This window comes from Triticum urartu, chromosome 3A (genome assembly GCF_056163025.1).
Source record: "Triticum urartu cultivar PI428250 chromosome 3A, HENAU_Tu73, whole genome shotgun sequence".
Taxonomy (NCBI): Eukaryota; Viridiplantae; Streptophyta; class Magnoliopsida; order Poales; family Poaceae; genus Triticum; species Triticum urartu.
This window is the reverse complement of record NC_141875.1, coordinates 617,871,771-617,895,732: the sequence shown is the minus strand read 5'-3', so window position 1 is coordinate 617,895,732 and position 23,962 is coordinate 617,871,771. Positions and strand designations below refer to the sequence as shown.

The 23,962-nt window shown below is 44.9% G+C and overlaps 2 protein-coding genes and 1 non-coding gene across 6 annotated transcripts; 1 reads left to right on the top strand and 2 right to left on the bottom strand.

Annotated features, from left to right (window-relative positions):
* The first annotated feature begins 13,290 nt into the window (after positions 1-13,290).
* Positions 13,291-19,828, top strand: LOC125545464 (uncharacterized). Of its 4 annotated transcripts, none has more exons than XM_048709406.2 (6): positions 13,291-13,677; positions 13,913-14,045; positions 14,913-15,060; positions 15,459-15,523; positions 17,668-17,941; positions 18,459-19,828. In XM_048709406.2, the coding sequence occupies exons 1-6, from the start codon at positions 13,495-13,497 to the stop codon at positions 18,628-18,630; spliced, it is 975 nt and encodes a 324-aa protein (XP_048565363.1). In that variant the 5' UTR covers positions 13,291-13,494; the 3' UTR covers positions 18,631-19,828. The 4 variants fall into 4 exon arrangements, with proteins under 4 accessions (XP_048565363.1, XP_048565365.1, XP_048565364.1 ...); XM_048709408.2 differs by having other exon boundaries at positions 18,439-19,828; XM_048709407.2 differs by having other exon boundaries at positions 13,293-13,677; positions 15,459-15,495.
* A 1,191-nt stretch (positions 19,829-21,019) lies between these two features.
* Positions 21,020-23,077, bottom strand: LOC125548903 (DNA repair RAD52-like protein 1, mitochondrial). Its single transcript, XM_048712425.2, has 4 exons — positions 22,686-23,077; positions 21,926-21,963; positions 21,761-21,855; positions 21,020-21,390 (listed from the first exon to the last, which is right to left on the bottom strand). The coding sequence occupies exons 1-4, from the start codon at positions 22,973-22,975 to the stop codon at positions 21,247-21,249; spliced, it is 567 nt and encodes a 188-aa protein (XP_048568382.1). The 5' UTR covers positions 22,976-23,077; the 3' UTR covers positions 21,020-21,246.
* A 249-nt stretch (positions 23,078-23,326) lies between these two features.
* Positions 23,327-23,522, bottom strand: LOC125549783 (U2 spliceosomal RNA). Its single transcript, XR_007301502.1, has one exon. It is a non-coding gene; the product is annotated as a U2 spliceosomal RNA (small nuclear RNA).
* Positions 23,523-23,962: the final 440 nt, after the last annotated feature.

The window sequence follows — 23,962 nt, the reverse complement described above, 5'->3', positions numbered from 1 at the left end:
CATACATCATATATCATTCATCACATCCTTTGGCCATATCACATCACATAGCATACCCTGCAAAAACAAGTTAGACGTCCTCTAATTGTTGTTTGCATGTTTTACGTGGCTGCTATGGGTTTCTAGCAAGAACGTTTCTTACCTACGCAAGAACCACAACGTGATATGCCAATTGCTATTTACCCTTCATAAGGACCCTTTTCATCGAATCCGATCCGACTAAAGTGGGAGAGACAGACACCCGCTAGCCACCTTATGCAACTAGTGCATGTCAGTCGGTGGAACCAGTCTCACGTAAGAGTACGTGTAAGGTCGGTCCGGGCCGCTTCATCCCACAATGCCACCGAATCAAGATTGGACTAGTAACGGTAAGCATATTGAACAAAATCAACGCCCACAACTACTTTGTGTTCTACTCGTGCATAGAAACTACGCATAGACCTAGCTCTGATACCACTGTTGGGGAACGTAGCATAAATTCAAAATTTTCCTACGTGTCACCAAGATCTATATATGGAGTCATCTAGCAACGAGGGAGGAGTGGATCTACATATCCTTGTGGATCGCACGCGGAAGCGTTCAAGAGAATGGGGTTGATGGAGTCGTACTCGTCGTGATCCAAATCACCGATGATCCTAGCGCCGAACGGATGGCACCTCCGCGTTCAACACACGTACGGAGCAGCGACGTCTCCTCCTTCTTGATCCAGCAAGGGGGGAGGAGAGGTTGATGGAGATCCAGCAGCACGACGGCGTGGTGGTGGAAGTAGCGGGATTCCAACAGGGCTTCGCCAAGCGCTGCGGGAGGAGGTAGATGTGTCATGGGAGGGAGAGGGAGGCGCCAGGGCTTAGGTTAGATTGCCCTCCCTTTCCCCCACTATATATAGGGCCAAGGGAGAGGGGGGAGGCGCAGCCTTGGCCCTTCCTCCAAGGAAGGGTGCGGCCAAGGGAGGAGTCCATCCCCCCCAAGGCACCTAGGAGGTGCCTTCCCCCTTTAGGACTCTTCCTTTCTTGCTCTCTTGGCGCATGGGCCTCTTGGGGCTGGTGCCCTTGGCCCATGTAGGCCAAGGCGCACACCCCTACAGCCCATGTGGCCCCCCGAGGCAGGTGGCCCCACCCGGTGGACCCCCGGGACCCTTCCAGCGGTCCCGGTACAATACCGCTGACCACGAAACTTGTCCCGATGGCCGAAATAGCACTTCCTATATATAATTCTTTACCTCCGGACCATTCCGGAACTCCTCGTGACGTCCGGGATCTCATCCAGGACTCCGAAGAACTTTCGGGTTGCCGCATACTAATATCCCTATAACCCTAGCATCACCGAACCTTAAGTGTGTAGACCCTACGGGTTCGGGAGACATGCAGACATGACCGAGATGACTCTCTGGTCAATAACCAACAGCGGGATCTGGATACCCATGTTGGCTCCCACATGTTCCACGATGATCTCATCGGATGAACCACGATGTCAAGGACTTAATCAATCCCGTATACAATTCCCTTTGTCTAGCGGTACGATACTTGCCCGAGATTCGATCGTCGGTATCCCGATACCTTGTTCAATCTCGTTATCGGCAAGTCTCTTTACTCGTTTCGTAACACATCATCCCGTTATCAACTCCTTGATCACATTGTGCACATTATGATGATGTCCTACCGAGTGGGCCCAGAGATACCTCTCCGTTTACACGGAGTGACAAATCCCAGTCTCGATTCGTGCCAACCCAACAGACACTTTCGGAGATACCCGTAGTGCACCTTTATAGTCACCCAGTTACGTTGTGATGTTTGGCACACCCAAAGCACTCCTACGGTATCCGGGAGTTGCACAATCTCATGGTCTAAGGAAACGATACTTGACATTAGAAAAGCTTTAGCATACGAACTACATGATCTTGTGCTAGGCTTAGGATTGGGTCTTGTCCATCACATAATTCTTCTAATGATGTGATCCCGTTATCAATGACATCCAATGTCCATGGTCAGGAAACCGTAACCATCTATTGATCAACGAGCTAGTCAACTAGAGGCTTACTAGGGACATGGTGTTGTCTATGTATCCACACATGTATCTGAGTTTCCTATCAATACAATTCTAGCATGGATAATAAACGATTATCATGAACAAGGAAATATAATAATAACTAATTTATTATTGCCTCTACGGCATATTTCCAACATTTACCACCTATTGAAGAAATATGTGGACTTGAAACCCCGACACAGGTAGTAGAGGTAAATTTTCTTATAAGATTTGATGAAGGCGATATTCCTTGTAATAAATCTACTAATCAATGCTTGGATGAATTTGATAACTACATTGTTAAGCAAGAAAACTTTAATGCGTATGTTATGAAACAATTGAACACAATGCTTACAAGATTGATCGCTGGAGTGACTTGATTTTTAGAATTGCTAATGATGTTAAAGGTGTAGGTAAACATGCACCTATGGTCCAAACATAGTTAGAACAAGTTGATAAATCTCAAAATGATTTGCTCAATGAGATGAATAATAATATGAATGATCATGCTATTAGAGAATGACTAGAGGAGGTAGAATGACTCAGGAGCCACTTTATCCTGAAGGTCAACCTAAAATAATTGAACAAGATTTTCAAAGAATTAATACTAATTCACATAGTCCATCTAAGAAGAAAAAGAAAAATAGAAATGATAGGACTTTGCATGCTTCTAGTGAACCTGAGGTAGAAAAACCTTCTGAGAAGAGTAATGACGTTTCTATTGCTGATGCTGAGACACAATCTGGTAATGAACATTCATCTAGGATAATGATAATGATAATTATGATGTTCATGTAGATGCTCAACCAGACAATGATAAAGAACCTGATAATGGTGTAAAAGTAGAACGTGCGGTTGATCTTGGTATGCCACCTCCTTAAATTAAACGTTATGATAAGAGAGATTTCATTGCTAGAAAACATGGTAAAGAAAGAGAACCATGGGTTCAGAAACCCATGCCCTTTCCTCCTAAGCCACATAATAATAAGGATGATGAATAATTTGAACGCTTTGCTGAAATGCTTAGGCCAGTCTTTTTCATACTCGTTTGACTGATATTCTAAAGATGGCCCCATATGCTAAATATATGAAAGATATTGTCACTGACAAAAGAAAGATACTTGAAGCCGGAATCTCCACCATGCCTGTGAATTATCCTTTTAAGGATGGAGTACCTAAGAAACTAGGAGATCCAGGAATACCTACTATACCATGCTCCATTAAAAGAAATTATGTCAAAACTTATTTATGTGATTTGGGAGCCGGTGTTAGTGTTATGCCTTTCTCTTTATATAGAAGACTTGGTTTGAATAAACTCACACCTACTGAAATATCATTGCAAATGGCTGACAAGTCAACTGCCATACCTATCGATATTTGTGAGGATGTGCCCGTTGTCGGTGTCAAAACCAGCAGATCTCGGGTAGGGGGTCCCAATCTGTGGATCTTAGATCAATGGGTAACAAGGGGCGTAGAGACAGTGTTTACCAGGTCCGGGCCCTCTCAAAGAGGTAAAACCCTACGTCTTGCTTGATTGTATTGATGTGTTTGTATGACAATTACAGAGCTGATCTACCACAAGATTAGACGAACTAAACCCTAGGTAGGTATGATGATGGTTCCCCCCCCCTCTACAGGCTAAACCCTCTGGTTTATATAGACACCAGGGGTACCTAGGGATACATGTGGTCGGTATGTCAGGGGAAAAACATGCCGACTTTATTATCTTGACTTGGAGGATACACGAAGGCTTCGGTTTCCTTCCAGAACATGGAGTCGCTTATAGCTCGGCCTTCCAATGGCGGATCAAGAGTGGCCCACATGTCCGGCCCATGAGAGACAGACCAGCAGCCCGAGGACCCCTTAGTCCAGGACGCCCTCGGTAGCCCCGAACTAGTATTTGAAGCTGAGGTACGTGCGGAAATCACCGGCTTTGGGGACTAGTTCCTCCCCTTCTGTGGTGGCTTTGACAACCTCTGGCCATACGTCCCATGAGCTGCATTATAGTTTCCGAAGTGTATACGTAACTTATCCTCGAAGGCGAGTCGCTCAAGTGTGAATAGTACCCATATCTGACAACTTTTGTCAAAAGGTCACGACCCGCCATGACCAATAGCCGGTTATGAAAACTCGATTAGCGGTTCGAGGCAATTTCTCCATTGGCACGTCCCATCAATATGGAGATTCTTCCCCGTTTTAAAGGGATGTGATCGAGGATTTGTGTTATCCCACGCGCGCACAAAGACACGATTATATCAGGAAGAGGCGAGGTATGTGGCGCAGTAAAGGGACCCTTGGTATGACGGTAGCCCATAAAGGGGAACAACCGCCACTTCCTTTGCACGCCCTCATTTCCTTCTTTAACATTGCCCACCCAATCTCCTGAGCTCCAACGCCCAGATCCATACTTCCTTCCAAGAACTTCTCTGGCCATCTCCTCGATCAGCCATGGCCGACTCTGGGTCCAAAGGCAAGTGGGAGGCCTCCAGCGTCTTGAAAATAACAAGCCTTAAGAACTCTGGCACAAAGAGAATTTGGTGCCATGATGACATGCCAAACTTTTTTGCAACATGTGCTTGATTGAACACCTCAAAATCTCTGAAACCCATGCCATCGTCCCAATTTCTCGTACACATTTTGTTTCATGCCACCGAATAGACCTTCCGTTCACCATGAGCTGCCCCCACCAGAATTCGGAAGAGATAGATTTCAGGTTCCCACACATCTTCTTGGAGAGTTGAAGAGTAACTCCTGGCCGATGGTTAGCTTTGTTAATTCAAAGCCGAGCTCTTCACGAGTCTTCCTTATGAAAAATACGGCCTTAGGGCAGCTCCAACGTTGACCCCTCAATCAGAAACTAAATCTGTCCACAGACCGGTGGGGACCAATCCACGGACAATGATGTGAGATCCAGCCATCCAACCATGCCCGCATACTTTTCAAACCAGATTTCAACAAACCAGACGAATTACATCAAATATGACGGGATTCGGCAAAGTTTGGACAAAATTTACATAAAAGGAACGATATTTCGTCTGTTTAACTAAATCAAGCCCGCAACACTCAAAGTAATTATAGAAAATAGCACAATTCATCCATAAGATAACATGCAAATATCTCTAGTACAACAATAGTTTGAATTCAACGAGATAACCGGATGTTCAATAAGTTTTTTGAATTTACCGATTCCAAATTCAACGATACTAGAATTAGAGCTCGCATATGGCGTCCCACACAGGCTGCTCCTTGAACTTATCCAACAATGTATGTGCGTGAATGGCCTGCCCTCTGTCATGTAGTACATCACGGAAGAGCATGCATGCTATACAATGTGTAGAGCAATATTGAGTGAATGAACGAATTAACCAACATGTAGAGCAACAAGAAGCAAAACTTACGATCGCCATGGTTGATGCACTCAATGGATACATTGTCTCCACCCATTCAATCGCGGCGCAAAACTTCATGATGGAGTTACATATGGTGTATCGTGTATCATCGATGCAATATTGACCCCATATTGCATTCATGGATGATGTGCATGTCGTGGGGCACAAAGTGCTTTCGCACATGAAATGAACCATGCACGCGCCGCCAAAGGATCGAGCCCCTTGAGTTCATGCCTACAAAGTCCACAGATACGACCAACCACGCATCATACAACAACTTATCATCCTTCACCAATTACCCCGCCATCATGCTTACTTTAGAAAATAACAAGAAGTTAAAAACAGCTCTATGGCATTTGACCAACCATCTGTCGAGCATGGTGTTCGGCATGGGCGTTGTCGATAGGGGGCGAAGGGTACCTGGCTACGAAGGGATCCTGGAAGGACAGCGACGTAGTCCAAGGAGGGTAGACACATTGGTGGAGGCTACAAACATCCTACAATGCCTGGGCGGCGGCCGGATAGGTACATTGGCGGGGAAGGATGCAAAGCAAGGGGGAGCAGGGGCGGAATGGAAGAAAAGTGGACTGTGAGGGGGATCCGAGTGGGCGGGGGTGTCGGAGTCCTACGTGGCATTGGTCCGCACTCCCACAACCCCCCCACCCCCGAGTTTGCTTCCGGTTTGCGGGAAAACCGGCGTCCGAACCGCTCCGTTGACCGATAGGGTACCACGCTCGATGGCAAAATGGGCCCAGACAGCTCCGTCCACATGGATGCGGGTGGTTTGAGTTTCAGCGTTGGAGATGCCCTTTGTCCTTTAAAAAATACATAACATATAATATATCATTGGTCTTTTTTTAAGAAAAGTATGTTTTTGAGTTTCCCCAAATTATAGATTTGGTCCCTTGGTAAACATTTGGTCCTTCTAGTCTTGAAACCGGGTAAGTTTTGTCCAAAACCATATTTTGAGCATGTTGACCGGGTTGACTTTGAAGGAGGTCAAGAATGGCAACTATGGGCGCGAGTTCGTGAAATGCGAGAGCAAGCTAGACAGGCAGGTTAGTTCTCATGATTTTTCTCTAATTTCTTTTTCTATTTTCTTTTAGTTCTTTTTCGATCTGGGATTTCGGGTTCATGTTTTCATTTCAGATCGTGAAGAAATGCACACATTTTGAATGGTTGGATGACTATGTTAAGCGGATTCAATTCAATGGGCCCCAACCCGGGAGCTCAATCTACCGTCAGCACCAACGAATTTAGTCTCTGAAAGTGCTGCTCTGACAGTTGGGGATGCAGATCTGAAGGGGGGATTAAATTAGATGAACAAGAACTTGAAGCAGATGATTCAATTGAACAAACAGGCGAATCTGATAGCTTTAGGATTTTATCCCTTTTATTTCTGTGTAGTTGCTCTAGGATTTGCTTACTTACTGGTCATCACTCGTTAGAGATGTTATTAGTGTGGTGTCATGCGCTTTAGGATTTGGTTAAATTTGTGGATCATGTGCTCTATGCTTTGTGTTGCTTAATTTGTGGATCATGTGCTCTATGCTCTGTGTTGCTTAATTTGTGAATCATGTCAGTTTCGTCAGTTTTGTACACTTTCAGTTTCTTCAGTTTCGTCAGACAACACCGACCGCAGAAGAAAAAAAAACGTAGTTCTAGGGCCCAAATTGAAACTAAGCTCTAGTTGGGCCGTCTCATTGCGTTGAGTGTCGAAGGCCCACAAAGATAAAAGAGGCCTAAAAAATAGTGCACGCGTTGGCTCTGTTTTTTCATTGATTATTGCCATGGTAAATCCATGTATTGCCATGCCGAACAAAAATAGTGCATGATGGTAAATCGATTTATTGTTGGACTTGCCCATGTCAAATTTATTTGTACATATCGTGGCAATTTCCTTCTGTATATAGCCTACGGCACAACACTTTGATTTTTTAACATGCGGGTATTATAAACATGTTTTTGTTGCAAGAAAAATATTGTATACACGATTTTTTGTTTTAGTTTCTGTTATTAAGAGCATGTCAGACTTAATTATGTAGATCATGATATCCATATGAAACCACGTCTAAAATAAAGTCCGGTGGCACCATTAGCCACCATATCCATCAAGAGAGCATGTCAAGGGCTCAACTACGACACCATATCCATCTAGAGAGCATGTCTATGGCTCGGCTACGGCATCATATCCATCTACCGATATCTCACGTAGCAAGCATACATCCATAACATAGAAAGTAGCAACCATAGCATACTTCTTACATAAAACATGGGGTGCCCTAGACCATAGCATAGGCCACAAACTATTCAAAAATTAGCTTGTTTTTGTTCATACAATATACGGAATAGGGCCACCAACAATTCAAAAAACATAGCTTTTCTTCTTCTTTTCAACATCAACATGGCTCATTTTTCTAGCTTTAGTTTCCTTTTTGACACTTCAACTAGTCCATTGTCCACGCGTGCGAAAACTTGACCCTACTCTAAATGGGCCATTTAAACTTGACCTACACAATTACACACCATGAATATAACAAGACGAATGGGCTACCCTCCAACCATTTTTACAAGGCTAACCCCAAAACTTGTTGGTTTTCATTGAGGGATACCCTTCCATTGATTGATTTAGCAGAAGGGCTCGTGTACGACACCATATCCGTCTAGCGATATCTCACGTCAAATAAGATAGAAATAGCAAGCAAAACACAGATAACCAATGACCTATCAAATAAGGGTAGCAATCATAACATAGTTCTTAGGGGATAACATGACAGAGATAAAAAGTTCACGGTACAAGCAACAACATAATTAAGATAGAAATATATAAAAGATAAAAAGCCCTAACACCATAGGGCAAGACAAGCTCACGAGACCGGGCCTTCACCACCATCTTCACTGCGCCTCCTCTTCACTGCTCCTCCTCTCCATGTCGTCCTCGCCGATGTAGTAGGGGAGGATGTGCATACCGTCGCGGGTGGGGAAGATGCAGTCGAAGTTTGTGATGTTGTGGGTTGTGAATGCGATAATTCGCATCCAGACCAAAACACCTTGCTGAGGAGGTAGTACGCATCAAATCTGTTGATGAAGGTGACGGTGAGCCCTATCGGCGGAGTCCTGGAGTTTGGACGCACTTCCTCCAGTCGGAACATCACCGGCGAGCCCGCCGGGAGGTGGGCGAAGCCCGCACCGAGGAACCACTGGGCAAACCCCCTTGCACCCCTCCAGCGTGAGAACGCCCACACGCGGAGCGTCCTCTCCACGACGACGCCGGACGGATATCGTCTCTCCGGCACGGTCGGTGGGAGCTCGAAGGTGGGGCTGTTATACTGCATCCTCGCCTCGCTTTCAGAGTGCTCTGGGTTTGGGTGAAGAAGAGAAGGGGGCGGCGCAAATGGATGTGTGGAGAATAGGTGAAGGGATGGTGGTTCAAATAGGGAAAGGGGAAGGGAATGGGAGTGGCACCGACCGTGCTTTGGATTTGCTACGTTCAAACGAGCCGCGTCGATCGATGTGCCACTTTAATTGCCAACAGATTTTAATTGCCACGTTGAATAGATGCGAGTGGACCAAAAAGTGTGAAACAATGCTCTACATCGAGGAGACACGCGTGCGAGATGAGACGAACCTGTGGCAGCAAGCATCCCTGCGTCCGTGGTGGCTCGCGTGAAAAAGAGGTCGGTCAGCGTCCGTGGCGGCTCGCGTGCAGAAAAAGGCCGGTCAACGCATCGTGGCGGCGGGCAGCGGCGCATGCAAGTAGGCTAGCTACGTGCATGCATAGCAGGCTAGCTGGACATGCAGACTTCTGTCGTTGCGGCGCACGCACGGCCCAACGGGCGAACAGCGGCACCGTCCGACGCGACCCCACTCATCAGGTCCAAGGGGTGACACAGTCAGCACGGTCCCACTCGTCAGAGTTAATGGTCAAAGCACTTACCCGACGGCATCCACCGTTTGTGACCAGTTCTGAGAGTTTCGGGCAAGGGAGTGGGGAAAAGTGAGCAAAAATTAAGAGCATGGAGATGAATTAGTATGGCTACGAAACCAGGGGCACAAATGTAAAAAACCCTTTTTTATGGCTCCTTGGATGTCATTTGACCACAAAATTTTACACACTTCTAGCGCACTATGGAATCTTGGTTTCCACAAATCTTTAGTTTTTTCTAAACTTTTTTGCTATTTTTTTTAATTTACTGTTCACCTAGAGCATATTTACAGTTGTTTTGCCACAAGCTCCTTGAGTGTTCAAACATCACGAAAAATTGCAAGCACCTTGCGCACCCAGGCATATTGGATGCCAAAAGAATTCAATTTTTAGGTTTTTTTGCTATTTTTGAATTTACTATTCATCAAGCACAGAATATATTGCGGTCAAACCCGGTCAGCATGGTCAAAATCTGGTTTTGGACGAAACTTACCCGTTTTTGAGACTCCGGTGGCCAAATGTCTATAAAAAAATTCTTGAGAAATCTAGTCTATATTTCTGGAAAAACTTGGGGGCACAAGAACATACTCTCCTCTTCTTTCTTTAGCGTGGTATAATCATTAGTCTAGCTGATGGTCAAAGTTTACTCTTGAAAAACGCGTGGTTCTATTTTGAAAAAACGTGCAAGTTCTATTTTGGAGTCGGAGGGAGTATATGATAGAGATGAGCATGTTTTACAGGATCTCTGTTCTTGTGTTTTTCCATGAAATTGGCAGGACGGAGAACGCCCTCCGTGGCCGTTGCTACGCCCCAATCCATGGTCCAATCCTCGTATATCCAAATCACAGTAACGTCGACCAGACACACCAGCTGTACCAGGCAACAGAATTGGCTAGACCAGACGCTGACCGGTGCTAGGCCATCCGGGTGCTACCAAATGAGAGTGACAGCCAAGAATTCATTGCTCCCCCTACAGAAAAAGTTGAGACGAATCTGCCGTCGAACAAGGAAGGCAACCTTTTCTTCCGCCGGGAAGACTATCATGCCCGCCGTTCCTAGTCCTACGTCAGTGGCACCGCCCAAAGATCGAGCGCCAGTGGAATCCGAAGCGCTGCGCATGCGCAGCATGGACGCATATGGAGTGCCGCCACCTTTCCCCATGCTGCAGACTCCGTTGCCGCCAAGCGCCGATGCTCCTTTTCCTAGTTCACCGGCTGAACGGGGACCAAATTCCACCGCCAAAAAAAATGCTTGCCCATGAATATAGTTGGGACTTCGAACCCGCTTGATTGCCGGTAAATATAGGTGGGGCTTAAGAGTCTACTCCCTCCAGTCCTTTTCACTCCGTGTAACAGATTTGTGTCAAGTCAAACTCGACAAAGTTTGGCCAAGTTTATGTTAGTATTTGCAACGCATATCTGATCACAGGAAAACTGTTCGTCTCATGCGAGAAGCCGGGGAGTTTTTGAGTTCGAGAGGCTTTCGGCCTTGCGTGGCACGCGCGCGTCCGCGGCACCGATGATGCAACCACACGAAGATGAACAGTGGGGTGAGGTCAGGGTCCTGCTTTTGCTTCAGGCGCAGAGCATCCAAAGTTCCAAACTGCAACGAGATAAATTGGGTGCGAAGCAACAGTCCAGTCCAGTCCAGTCCGGTCCAGGCGCAACCGCAACTGCAGCAACAGCACGAGCAACAGCCACAAAATTACGCCGGGGTCCCTGTTCCTCCCAGGCCGGTCCCGGTCAAACCGGTCAACAAAAGACGTGGTGCAGAGCAGTTAATCCAACACTCTGAAGCACGTCAGAGGTCATGTAAACTTGGACCATTAACCTAGTAGTAGATTCCTCCCTTGCTCCGAGAGAGAAAAAAATATACTCCAGCCGATTGTGTATAAAAGGATTCCCTTTGCAGTGAAAGCAGGCGGCCAAATGATTAGGCGGGATAAGCATATATGCAATGGGTGGACGAAAAGGAGTCTCTAGTTTCTATGGAATGCTACAACTGTCGCCGTATCCTAAATGCAGTACTACTAATAAGTACTGAATTGATAACAATATTGCATACACGTATACTTCCCTGATTTAAGCTGGGATGACAAAATGATTAGTTTTTCTCCTCCACCGCTTTGGGCGTTATTGAATCAAAAGGTCCATGATTGCCATCCCGAAAAGAAAATTTTGCCACCAAATGCAGTCCCCAAATATGGTGTGCGCTTTGTACCGAATTGTAAGCTGGGCGGCCACGAGTCACTCCCCAAGTCTACACTCCCCGTCGGCTAAAAGCCAGGCCATATAATACACATACATCGCCGCCAGAGCCAGACTGATATTCATATTCATATCGTGTGCCAACCTTCTCAAAGCAGACAAGGACTTTCCACCTTTCCTCATTGATTTCCGTAATATTCCCAATCAGCCACTTTATCATATATACATTCTCCAACTCAGGGGAGAATCTCCCTGTCTAGACACAGTAATTGGCCATTTCCGATCAATGCAGGAGTTGCACGTGAAATGATTCAATAATTCAACTCCTACTACTACAGTAACCAACCACAAGCAACAAACTGTCATATTTCCTTGTATTCTCCCATAATTCGTCTGCGAAAAGGAAGGCGCAACTATCAGTCGGCAGAGATCAAGATATTGCATGGATAGGTACACATATGTATACACACGGGCGTCGCAGATTGTATTGTTGCTGTCTGAGATATTGACCCGAGTGATGGATGGACGGCGCTGTTGTTATCGGGGGTGGCTTCAAGGCCAAGGGAGATAAATAGTCAGTAGGAGCTAGACGCTAGAGAATAGAGACTGATAGGCCGCGCAAAAGCTTTGGCACAGCGTCCTTGTCCCCGGCCACTCCAAATGGTCTGGGCCGCCCCAGCCGTCCATCTCCAGATCAGATCTGATGGCACATCATGCGTTCCCCCTCGGGCTGCCAGACAGTGCACATCATCAAATATACCCCCGTGCTTTTGCATGCGCTTTATGTGCACAATGAGAAGAAGAAAAAAACAAATTAAGGGCTCCAAGCGCAGCTCGCTAGCTGCTCTTGCTCTCAGAGTGGCTAGGGTTACGGGCTCTGGAGATAATTCCCAATCATTTGTTCTAGTACTGATTTTCATTCGCGGATGGATGATGGTACACGTCGATTAAACTGTAACTGAAAACAACCCAACTTTGGACGATTGGTGGACCAACGTTGTGTGTGGAGGATTAGGATATGGGCTCGCCGGAGAGATGAGCCAAGGGCGACAACAAAAAGAACTAACACGGAAGCAAAGCATTACTTATACTTATAAACATTAATAAAGGAGTACTCATAAATGATACGTGCATAGCATAGCATAGCAAAGAACTAACTGGCCTGGAGCTGATCGCAGTGGTGAACCTATACAAAACCTCCTGTGTTGTGTCACGGAACAGAACGGAATTTCGCGTCGGCCAACCCCACCCACCCCACGCCCTCTTCTGCTGGACGCGAGCAAGAACCCTGCTAAGTTTGCTCCCCTCACGCTCGTATCACCGGCCGATCACCCATGATTATCCTCCCTCTAGTCTAGCCATGACGACGCACGTAGCTAGTCCAACCAAATACTCCCAAAAAGAAGAGAATCGGATAAGTTCGCAAAGACCATCCGGAATGCCTCCACATCCTCCAGGTACCGAGCCCCCCAAATTCCCGTCAGAATCCCGCTCCGTTCCGTTTCTGCCACTCCGTGGACAGGGACAGCCTAACGACACCCTGTAACAGCTGTTCACTCCGGCGGGGGCGTTCCGGTCATTCCGCCGTGGGCTGGCTGGCGGGCGGGGGTGGGTGTGTCTCCCGGCGCGCAGTATTATTATACTGGGAGGGAGGGGCAGCATGGCTTGGACCAAAAGGACAAGGATGGATGGTGCATTATCATAGCCAGCGCCAGTATATATTTGCCCCTCCTCCCCTGTACACCCCCTTCCTTCCCCTCCCTCTCCCCCACCCCGCCCCTTTCTACTCTAACCTTTAGCTTTTCCTCACTCCCTCCCTCCCTCCGTTCCTCTAACAAGAGCCGCTAGTGTCCTAGCCCAATTCAGATCCTTAGCTGCAGCTGGTTTTAGTTGCTTCCCCTCTGGTGCTGAGGTAGAAGAAGAAGAAGGAGGAGGTAGCAGCATCGCCATGAGCCCGCCGAGTGTGATGGGGCAGTTCGGGGACACGACCTACACCAAGGTGTTCGTGGGCGGGCTGGCGTGGGAGACCCAGAAGGAGACCATGAGGAAGTACTTCGAGCAGTTCGGGGAGATCCTCGAGGCCGTCGTCATCACCGACAAGAACACCGGCAGATCCAAGGGCTACGGATTTGTATGCTTCTTCTATACCTCCTACTGTACACACACACGCACTCTCTCTCTCTCTCTCTCTCTCTCTCTCTCTGCTGGTTTTCCCTTCCCTTTCAGTTTCAGTGCAGTTTAGCTTGGAAGCAGAATTAAGCTTCTAGCTAGTGCAAGTGTTCTCTTTGCTACACTGCACATACTTTTTCTGTTTGCCTGAGCTGCAATATGAACGACGGATGCACTTTGAATTGGTGGTTTTGTAGGTTACCTTCCGGGACCCGGAATCGGCCATGAGGTCTTGCGTCGACCCCGCGCCGGTGATCGACGGGAGGAGGGCCAACTGCAACCTGGCTTCCCTTGGGGTGCAGAGATCCAGGCCTCCAACCCCGCAGCACGGTTAGTAGACATTTCCCATTCTCTCTACCAGCTGCTAGCTACATACACAAAGTAACATTAGAGAAGAGTTAATAGCTAGGTAGCCTAATTGAAAGCATTTCTTTGATGACACCCTCTCTTTAATTATTTGAACGCAGTTCAACTATCACACTAGGTAAAAGCTTTTGAAAAAGCAAAGTAATCGTCATCATTATAGATGCACTGCTGACTCTTCTCATTTCTCTGTGAGCTCTAGCTAGTATATAGTTTCATGATAACCAAGTTAGCTGTTATGATTTTATGCGCAAAAGCACCTTCGTGCAATTAGTATAAAGGAGCTCAATTAGGTCCATAAGGATCTTATTTTGGCATTTACTAGAGAATAAGAGGCTTAAAATGGCTACCTTTAGCTCAGTGCAACCTGATTTTCCCAAGCACAACAACGTCGCTGCCATTTGCTTTGCAGCTGGAAAACTAAATAGTGGCCTTGACAGGATATCCTCTGAGCATTTGCTTGCTGCAGAAAGTAGATAAAGGCGAAACAACATTAGAGGCGCAAAGTTGTTAGTTATCCTCGGAACAAGTGCCGTGTTTCGGATAATGTGCAACGTTAATTAGAAAACCCTAGGGTTAAATAATAAAATCCAACCGAGATGAATGCCAGATTCGAGAATCTTTTACTTCTATTATGTCGTCTTGCAATTCTGAAGACCGAGCCATGGCATGACCGCGAATATATATTCATCTTCATCAGAGGTGCATAGGAACAAGTGCATGCATCCCTTTTACAGCAGTGCGTCTTTTTGTTGATGATGCTAGCGAGTAATGTGGGTGATTAAAAAAAACTTAGGGCTACTAACTTTTGTTTTGCTGATGATTTTACTACAGGAGGCGCTAGGAGCTTTCGAGTGATGAAGTCCTTTGGGCAGCAGCAGGCTGCGGCGGGGATCCAAGGTGCGCTGGGCGCAGCTTTTCCTTCGCAGGCCACCTTCCCTCATTATGCCATCCCACAAGGCCTCCCTTACCATGTCTATGGGTAAGTTTCTCTCTCTCTCACTCATCTCTCTCTCATGTGGTGAGGAACCTATGGAAAGTGTCTATGGACCAGCTGTGACGGAGGGTTAATCACATGCATGACATGTGCATTATGACATCCCATCTTTGGTCAATGGCGACTGGCGTGTAACTTTTTAGCTTGCATGCAACACATCTCTCTCACACATATGCTCGCTCATAAAAGTGACAGAGCGTGCTCTAGTGCCACTGCACGTCTGCACATGACCTCTCAGTCTCACACTCTTGCTGCTCACTCTCTCTTTCTCTCTCTCACACGCACACAAGCTAAGCTTGCTGGTTTATCAAGTACATAATCTAATGCATCATTATTAATTTGTTAAGACATAACTAATGTTTCTTTCTCCCTCGCTGCCGCAGGTATTCTCCCTATTCTCCAGACTACGGTTATCCTGCAGTAAGTTCTATCTTCGCATTAGCAAAAGGTTCTATTGAATTCACCAACAGTTACATATTAATTGCTACGAGTTATTGTCATTAATTTCATTGAGGTTTAATTTGTGTAGACAAGAGAAAAAGATTAGCACATGGCTTTTGAGTTTGCATGTCGCTATACCAGCGTACTTAAAATGTTTCCTAGTATGTATGCATATCATGCATTTTATCATAAGAGCCATGATATGTGATGAAGGGATGCATGAAAAATAGCACTACATAAATGTTACATAAAAGTGAGCATCATGTTACATAGGATATGCTTCGGGGTCATAAAATGCAATGATGTGCAATAACCAAAGAAAGAAAGAAAAATGCTGACCATTTTGCCTCTGCAACTGCTAACTTTCAAGCCAACCTGGAGGATTGGTGTTCGCACTCTTTGTCTGTGCTGCAAATAAGCCCTGCACAGGTTTAACTTAAAAACAGAATGCTTGCTTTGTTTCTATTCATGGAAGCCATAGAATTAACAGTAACCTAGCTCACCAGCAATGGCTTGAGCATGCACAGTAAATTCTAGTATTCCTCTACCAGTACATAAATATAACAGTTACCTGGAGATAAAATAATAGTGATGTCATATCCACAGTCATGTCTCAACTTTCCTACTTGAAAATCTAAACTCTTCAAGTCCTTGTGATCTGGATGTTTCTGAACCATTACAACTGTCCCATCCTACAACATAAATGATGCATGGCCTACTCGTTTTGTTCTGTTGCTGATACTGATTTCGCTTTCTTCCTTTGCTACTGGAGTATTGTGAAAATGTAAAGTGTAGAATTCCTTCTTCCTTTGACCCAGGAGCACAGTGAAATGAAAAGCATAGGCTAGTACAAGTGTACAGCCAGCACAGTGCTACTGAAGTAATTTTTAGTTGCAAAAACTCTCGTGACAGCGAGTACGTCTTAGCACAAACAAACAAACAAACATGAGGCAACTGCTCTTAAAAGACATCCATCAGATGCCTAGCTGCCCACCATGTTGTTTGACAGTAATATACCCAGATAGCCTCTTAACCACCCCTTCAAAGCCATTCCCTTTCTTCAAACAGGTATGGTTGCCATGCTAAGTATAACTTCTACACAAGGATAGATGGTTGTTTTTCTATTTTCCCGCCAAAAATGGCTCCATATGATCAAAGGTGCAGTGCTAAAGGTACATATAGTGCCTTGTGGTCCTATCAACTTCCATCTTACCTTGTACAGCCGCACATGGCATGGGCCCTGGGCTGTCTAGACCGAACCTGCTAAACACTTGATCCATCTTTCCATCAGCAGCGCGCCCTGTTAACCCAATAAACTTATGGCGGCACATGCTAGTGTCCCCATCCCCCCCGAGTCTATCCAAACCGCAACCTCTTACCTCTGTTTGGCTGCATATAAAGGACCCAAATTACCAGCTGGGACTCTGAATCTTGTGAATCTTGGACCGGCCTGTAGGCCAGAGCACACAGGTTTACAGTTAGTGCCTGCGACACTCAGCTATGGCTCTGGCCCAGTTGGATCCAGCGCAGATGGCACATGCAGAGGCAGGCAGCCAGCAAGCAGCCCCTGTGTTCTGCAGGCCAGTGATTTTGTTAGTTTCGAGTCGAATAGGAAGATTTATGAATCTAGTAATTTCAATAGGTGTGAGGTAGACAAAGATCTGGGGTATATCACTACAGCAATAGAACTAGAGGGAAGGAGGGAGATGGTACTGATTTTAATATAGCAGGACAGTATATATACTTGGCATGGTGTAACAGAGCATGGTTTATGAACAACTATTAAGATAGCAGGAATAAGATCCCTTGGTAATTATCACAGCACTATTGGCCTCTGAGAATGCTTAAAGTTGGGAAATTAGACCACAATCTTTTTTCTAATCAACAGATGCTATACTGCTGTTATGTGTCAAATGCGGCAATATCAGAAACACTAACACAAAGCACTATCTGGTGAAACTTTGGGCGGTAAGCAAGCAAATTGACAGGAATGTAACAGCATGAATACTTAAATTAACATCTATTTGTAAGCTAAACAGATGAAGCCTGCATATAAACATAATTCAAGTGTAATTTAACCTATACATAACAGAGCTCCTAACAGACATCATGGCATAATACTTATGTTATGTTTCTCCTTATGTTATTTAGAACTACTACAACATCTATGGAGGAAACCAGTACCCGTTTTATGGAGGAGCAGGAACTGGCATGGTGACCGGAACCAGTCCCTTCTATCCATACTTCCAGTTTGGGCAGTCCGGAAGCACTACGCCCAACTATGCAACTGGACAGGGCTACAACATGCAATTCCCACAGATGTTTCCCTTCTCAACTGTGGCTTCTACAGCTGCTGCTGTAACTGGCTTTGCACAGCAATATGGAGGGCCATTGTCACTTGCAGCCAGTCCTCAAGCCCAAGCAGGTACTACTAGCATCTTGTATAAATCTACTATTTTCTAAATGTTTGTCTTTCATTATTCAAGCCCTACCATGGTTAGCTGAATAAATCCAAGTACAATAGAGTTATGACATGTATCCCTTGATAAAGAAAATGCAACCCAAAATATTACCAGCTTATTTGCAATATAATACTCCCTCCATCCCATAATATAAGAGCGTTTTGACACTACATTAGTGTTAAAAACGCTCTTATATTATCGGACGGAGGGAGTATATCTCAGTCTGTTCTAGTGAATTACTAAGAACAAGTTAGCTTTTGGTATGGATTTGTCGATCTGTTAGCTTTCTTTATATCCATTACAATGATAACCTAACATATTATCCGCAATGAGTAAATGGTATGGATTTGTTGATCTGTTAGCTTTCTTTGTATCCATTAAAGTGATAACCTATCATATTATCAGCAATTAGTAGATTTTTCTTTCTTTTTGCTCAGTTCTGATACTAATATCTTGACAGTGTGTATCCCCATTAAACAGGCATGACTATGGCTCTCACAGCACCAACCTTGCCAAGTCCAACTCAGGCTGCTCATCCTTACCGGCTCGTCCCCTCGCACTTTGCTGTGTCTGCTGCTCCAGAGCAATCCTTGGCCTAACCATGGTCTCCATCCTCATCGTCACCGTCTCTTTTTTATTTCCTATGTGTTAGTCCATGCATCCATCTCTAACACCAAAGGGTGTCACCAATGTTGATCCCATGTGGATCACGTAAGTGCCCCTCTCTCCATATCCCACATGGTTATGTGATGATTGGAGACCAGCTTGAGCCCCAGGATGAGCTCAAAGCTTGATGCCCCAAGGAAGGGGATGTACTAACAGTCGGGCGCAAACCAGCCGTTTAACCAGTCCAAGGAAGGACTTCATCCAAGAGAGTTAATTTGAGCCCTAGCAAGAGATGGCTACGGTAAAAGGCAACCCTAACAATCAAGCATGACCCCAGGGAGGGTTCATGCTGATACAATCCAAATTGGACAAAACTGACATGTAGACAACCAATTGAGCTAGCATGCCACTCCAAAACTTCATCAGTGGAATTCATACTGTATTTAGCTTAGGCCAAGTGCTTCTGGCTGAAGCATGAGGCATTTAGCAGATCCTAATATTCTATTCATGGGTGTTATCTAGAGCAAATAAAATTTGACATCTGACCAGTCTATAACTTCATTTCCACGCATACTCACACCCCCCCTCCCATCACCACCAGCAACTTCACAACAACATCCTGTGATAACTTCTTGTGTAACCAACCACTCAACTTTTCTATGCACTGAGTAGATGCACCAACTAACAGTTCTTTATCCTTCAGTTTATAGCTTTGCATCTAGGTGGCTCAGGCTCTAAGGAGAGCCTGTGCCCCTCATCAGAGACAGGTTCAGGAGTGCTAATGTTAGTTTTTGGCACTTGGCACTACCTCCTGCCATTTGTAACACAGTGATGGGACTCCAAAGAAGGCTTTGGAGATACCAAAGCACTGCTGTGCAACTCAATAACCCCAATGGACCCAGGCATATTTTTATTGTCTTGGGTCACCCACTCATCTAGATGTTCATCTTCCCCAATGTCATTACCATGGTTAGGTCCAGGACCCACTCTCTTTCTCTCTCTGGGCAGAGAGGCTTTGATGCTTTTTAATGTAATATTATCGGTCACAGTGATTGTAATAATAAAGTAGTACTATGCCACTTCTAGGGCAGGAACTCTTTACTGTTTTATCAGTCGGATCTAGCTAAATATTCTGTCAACCTATAATCAGTACCTTCTCTATCGACATGGTAGCTCGCCATATAATGCAATGTAAAATCTACCTGTTCTGTTGCACATTTTCTATTCAATGTTCTTTTATCTAATTTCGTCTCAGTGCTTAGTAAATAAATGAAGAGTCATAAATGAAAGAGGTAATGTGAAATATGTGTTAACAACATTCTCCCTTCACTTCATATATGATGCACCAGATGCAGACTGGATGGTTGAGAGTTTCAAAGCAAAATTCGTACCTGTCCGGTAGTAGTTTAGATGTATGAATTCCAGATGTTGGCTGAATTAAATCGTTTGGTAATGAATTGGTTCCTTCCGAAGAAAATTAATGCAGCCGCCTTCTAAGCTATAGAGATTGTACCGACGTGCCCATAAGTACAAGGACTTCACAGGAAGCCGTGCTGAATAGCCAATATGTTCAGAGTACTACGATATAAAAAAAGATGTCCATTGACAGCTACCAAGTACTCCCTCTGTAAAGAAATATAAGAGTGTTTATAGATCACTAAAGTAGTGATCTAAATGCTCTTATATTTCTTTACAGAGGGAGTACCAATGTTAGACCATTTACGTGCCCAATTCTGCAATTCAGTTTGAAGATGGCAATAACCAGTATAATAGCTTGCCGAATTCTGCAGTTCTACGACGATGACACAAAACAGCTTATAATAACTACCCCCTCCGTTCCTAAATATAAGTCTTTTTAGAGATTCCAATATGGACTACATACGGAGCAAAATGAGTGAATCTACACTCTAAACTATGCCTATATACATCCGTATGTACTTCATACTGAAATCTCTAAAAAAGACATATTTAGGAACGGAGGGAGTAAATCCTTAGTAGCCTGTTACAGTGTTAGTTAAAACATTTTGCAGCTATAGGTTAAGATGACAAGAACAAACTGTTTACAATAACATTCCAATGGTAGTTTAGACTATACACTAGTCAGACAGCATAGCCCAGAATGGCTTCTTGCTATATCACGAAAGGACTTTTTTATTTTTCTGAAAGAGGACACAGGTCACCAGTCCTTAATATAAGGTCAAAGAAAATATAAGCTTTAGAACACTTTGACCTGACGGCAAATACAACATATGGTTTCAATGCCATAGGACAATGTGGGATCAAATAGTTACTTAACAACTAAAGGAGCAATGAACAACATGCATACTGTATCCCCTCAACAAGCAACCTGCTAGCACATAAATGAATATCCAGATATTGAACATTATCAGAAAACATAGAAATCAAGCTTCCCTGAAAATTGGTGGAGAAAGAAATTTAGAAGATGAAACAAGCTGGCTCATTATAAGCACACCATTCAGAACATCAACCACCTTTGTAGCTTACATTAGACAACTAAACGACATTCTAGAATACTTAGTTTTATATGCCGGCACATTCATATCATGTTCAGCACAAAAGGGTAGCCTACTGAACGACAAGTGTCCGCGCACTAAGAGACATGAAGCAGAAGTCCAGACCACAAACAATGATCAGTAAGCATCTATGACATATCTTCATGATAGAGATGAAGTCCAAGACCAAGGCGGGCACAAGCTCGGCGAAAAGCCATTCCTTCAGCCTTCTGGACAGGATCTCCAAAGCCTTTTTCCTCAACAGAAGCAGTTCCAGTAGCCTCTCTATAGATCTGAAAATAAGCATATCCAAAAAAAAAATACATTAGATATAGCCATTACTGAGAAAAAACGCGTACATTTACAGCAGTTTATCACAAGAATCGGTCACCAACTGAAATGTAGAACACTTGAACTATTAGTTTATGTAATGCAAAAACAGAGATGAGTTTATGTCAACACTAGAACATTTAGTGACAGCTAGGCCGCTCACTACGTCATTCCACATACAAATCATATGATCCATTTATACATTTCCAGCATGCATAGTCCATGATCAAAGAACCGATTATACACTCAAAAACTGAGCACACAAGATCAGTGTAAACACAAACCAGATCGAGCAAACTGAACCAAATATAACTCCGAGGAAAAGAAGGGTACCTCTGCATCAGTTCCATAGAGAGTCACACGATAGACAACAGATACAGATTTCCCATCAGATGAGTAGACAATGTTGCGAACCTCCCCAGACCATTCTGCAAAGGGTTACAAAAAATTAAGCTCTCATAGAAAGGACATATAGATATAATATATCCAGAAATTTACCTGGAGCGTGCATATTCAGAATTTTGTTAGCAAGGTGCCTGCAGAAGGCATAAAAAGTGAGGTCACAAGTACACAAGATTAAAAATACATATACAGCATGTACACTCATGATCATGTGAACTGAAGCCATTTCGAACAATAAACAGAAAAATGGAGGGTTAAATTAGTCTTCCAAGCAGGGTTCTAGGGTTCTCAGGAGAGCTAACAAACAACAAAAGATTTGATGTTCGGTTTATTTATCTGATAGGAAATGCTCTCCAGTTATAATACAGTTATCAGTCTATAAACTGAAAGGCATTGTGCTATGCATAACAGTTCTCTTGAATTTCTGCTGCACGAGAACCAATTTCGGTGACAACAATAGCCAGTGCGCATTAATATAGACCCAAAATCAATTCAGTAAACCAATTGATCACAAGTTTTTCTGATGGACTTCGTCCTAACTAAGCTTTCATCGGCATCCAAATTGATTTTAGCTCTATCAGAAAACCACCAACTGCAACATTGGGAACATAACTACAGATGCGTAAACCAACACTTTGAGTTGATCTTAGATGCAATTCCATATCGAGTAACACAAACCGCGGAGTAAAGGATAGTGCTCAACATAACCTAATGCTTATACATAAATCGGCATATAGGACCAAATCATTCTAGAAGCAAGCAGGAATCCCCTAATTAACCAGCCCTACACAGCACCGCGCAGTAAAAGCTAGAGTCCGGTGAACGATCACTGTTGACGAAGGGGGCTCAGGCTCACCATGGGATGTACTTGAGGGCGAATCCATTGTCCTCGAGGCGGGTCTTCAGGAGGGACTCGGGGACCCTCTTCCCGAGCTCCTTGAGGATGCCGGCGAGCGGCTTGCTGATGCCCTCGGTGGGGATGGGGGCGGCCTCCCCGCCGCTGGTGAAGTCGTCGTCCTCCTCCGACAGGGGCTCCGGCTCCGGCGCCCGCTGCGGCGCGCGGGCCTTCGCGGCGAAGGGGCGCGCCAGGAGCGGGGACGCTGCGCGGCGGCCGATGATGAGGCGGGCTAGGGCACCGGGAGCCATGGTGGGGAGGCGGAGGGGGAGAGGGGTTTGGTTGGGTTTTGGGAATGGGGAAAGAGAGTCCCAGATATATCGTAACTTGGAAATTCCCCACCAAGTTTTGCCGACTATTGTGCCAGAAGAATCTGATTTTGATGTCAAATCTTCGTTAGATTATAAATCCAAATCGTTTTTGAACAAATTTGGCCCGGGTATTTGTACAGCAAATTAAATTAAACCGACTGAAACATTAATGCCAAAGTGTGTACTGCTCTTCATCAGCGAATCCCGTGATATCTTAATAATGCTGCTTAATAATCACCATTAGATCAACTCTGTTTGCAATTTTTAAATAAAAAGTTTGAATTGATTTGGTTGGGGTGCGCCAGCCCAGGCTGTAGTGCAACGCCTGGACGACACCCGAGGGTCCCAGTGGCAAGCCACTGTGGTGGGCCCTCTTCCATAAAAAATAAATTTAATATCATTGTGGACACATGGTCCACATATCAGATATTAAACTGATAAGAACAGATACTACACTTGATCTTAGCCAAAAGGCCGAGAAAGGTATGAGTTAAAACGGTGGCCACCCCAGCTCTTTATAGCCTCGCGGCGTTGCGCTTCCTCCTCGCTAGGCGATGTGGTACTAAACGAGTCGCGTAGAACCAGGCGAGAGGCGAGGATGGTGAACTGGCTCCGCGTGACCTCACATGGGCCTCCGGGTTAGGCCGGCCAGGCCTATATCCTGCTTAATTGGGCCTTTCTGGACAACAGCGGGCACCTCTTCTAGTCTAGAGTTTCGTAAAAAAAAAACCTCTTCTAGTCTATCTAGAAAGAAAAAACAGTAGTTGCGAGCCCCGGTGGTAGTCAGGTTGGAGTAACTTTATAGACTTTTATAACAATTCAGAGTTTGCCTAAAAAAATTCAAGTGATGATTTCCTGTGTCTCAAAAAAAAAGTGATGATTTCCTTTCCCTCAAAAAAAGTGATGATTTCCTCACCGTAAAAAAAA

Bases quoted from the DNA above. Each gene is read 5' to 3' on its own strand.
- LOC125545464 (XM_048709406.2), top strand. From the start codon at position 13,495: ATGAGCCCGCCGAGTGTGATGGGGCAGTTCGGGGACACGACCTACACC. The intron at 14,046-14,912 runs GTTAGTAGACAT...ATTTTACTACAG, and splicing joins GCCTCCAACCCCGCAGCACG to GAGGCGCTAGGAGCTTTCGA. The intron at 15,061-15,458 runs GTAAGTTTCTCT...TCGCTGCCGCAG, and splicing joins CTCCCTTACCATGTCTATGG to GTATTCTCCCTATTCTCCAG.
- LOC125548903 (XM_048712425.2), bottom strand. From the start codon at position 22,975: ATGGCTCCCGGTGCCCTAGCCCGCCTCATCATCGGCCGCCGCGCAGCG. The intron at 21,964-22,685 runs GTGAGCCTGAGC...TGCCTTCTGCAG, and splicing joins GCCCTCAAGTACATCCCATG to GCACCTTGCTAACAAAATTC. The intron at 21,856-21,925 runs GTAAATTTCTGG...AACCCTTTGCAG, and splicing joins TCTGAATATGCACGCTCCAG to AATGGTCTGGGGAGGTTCGC.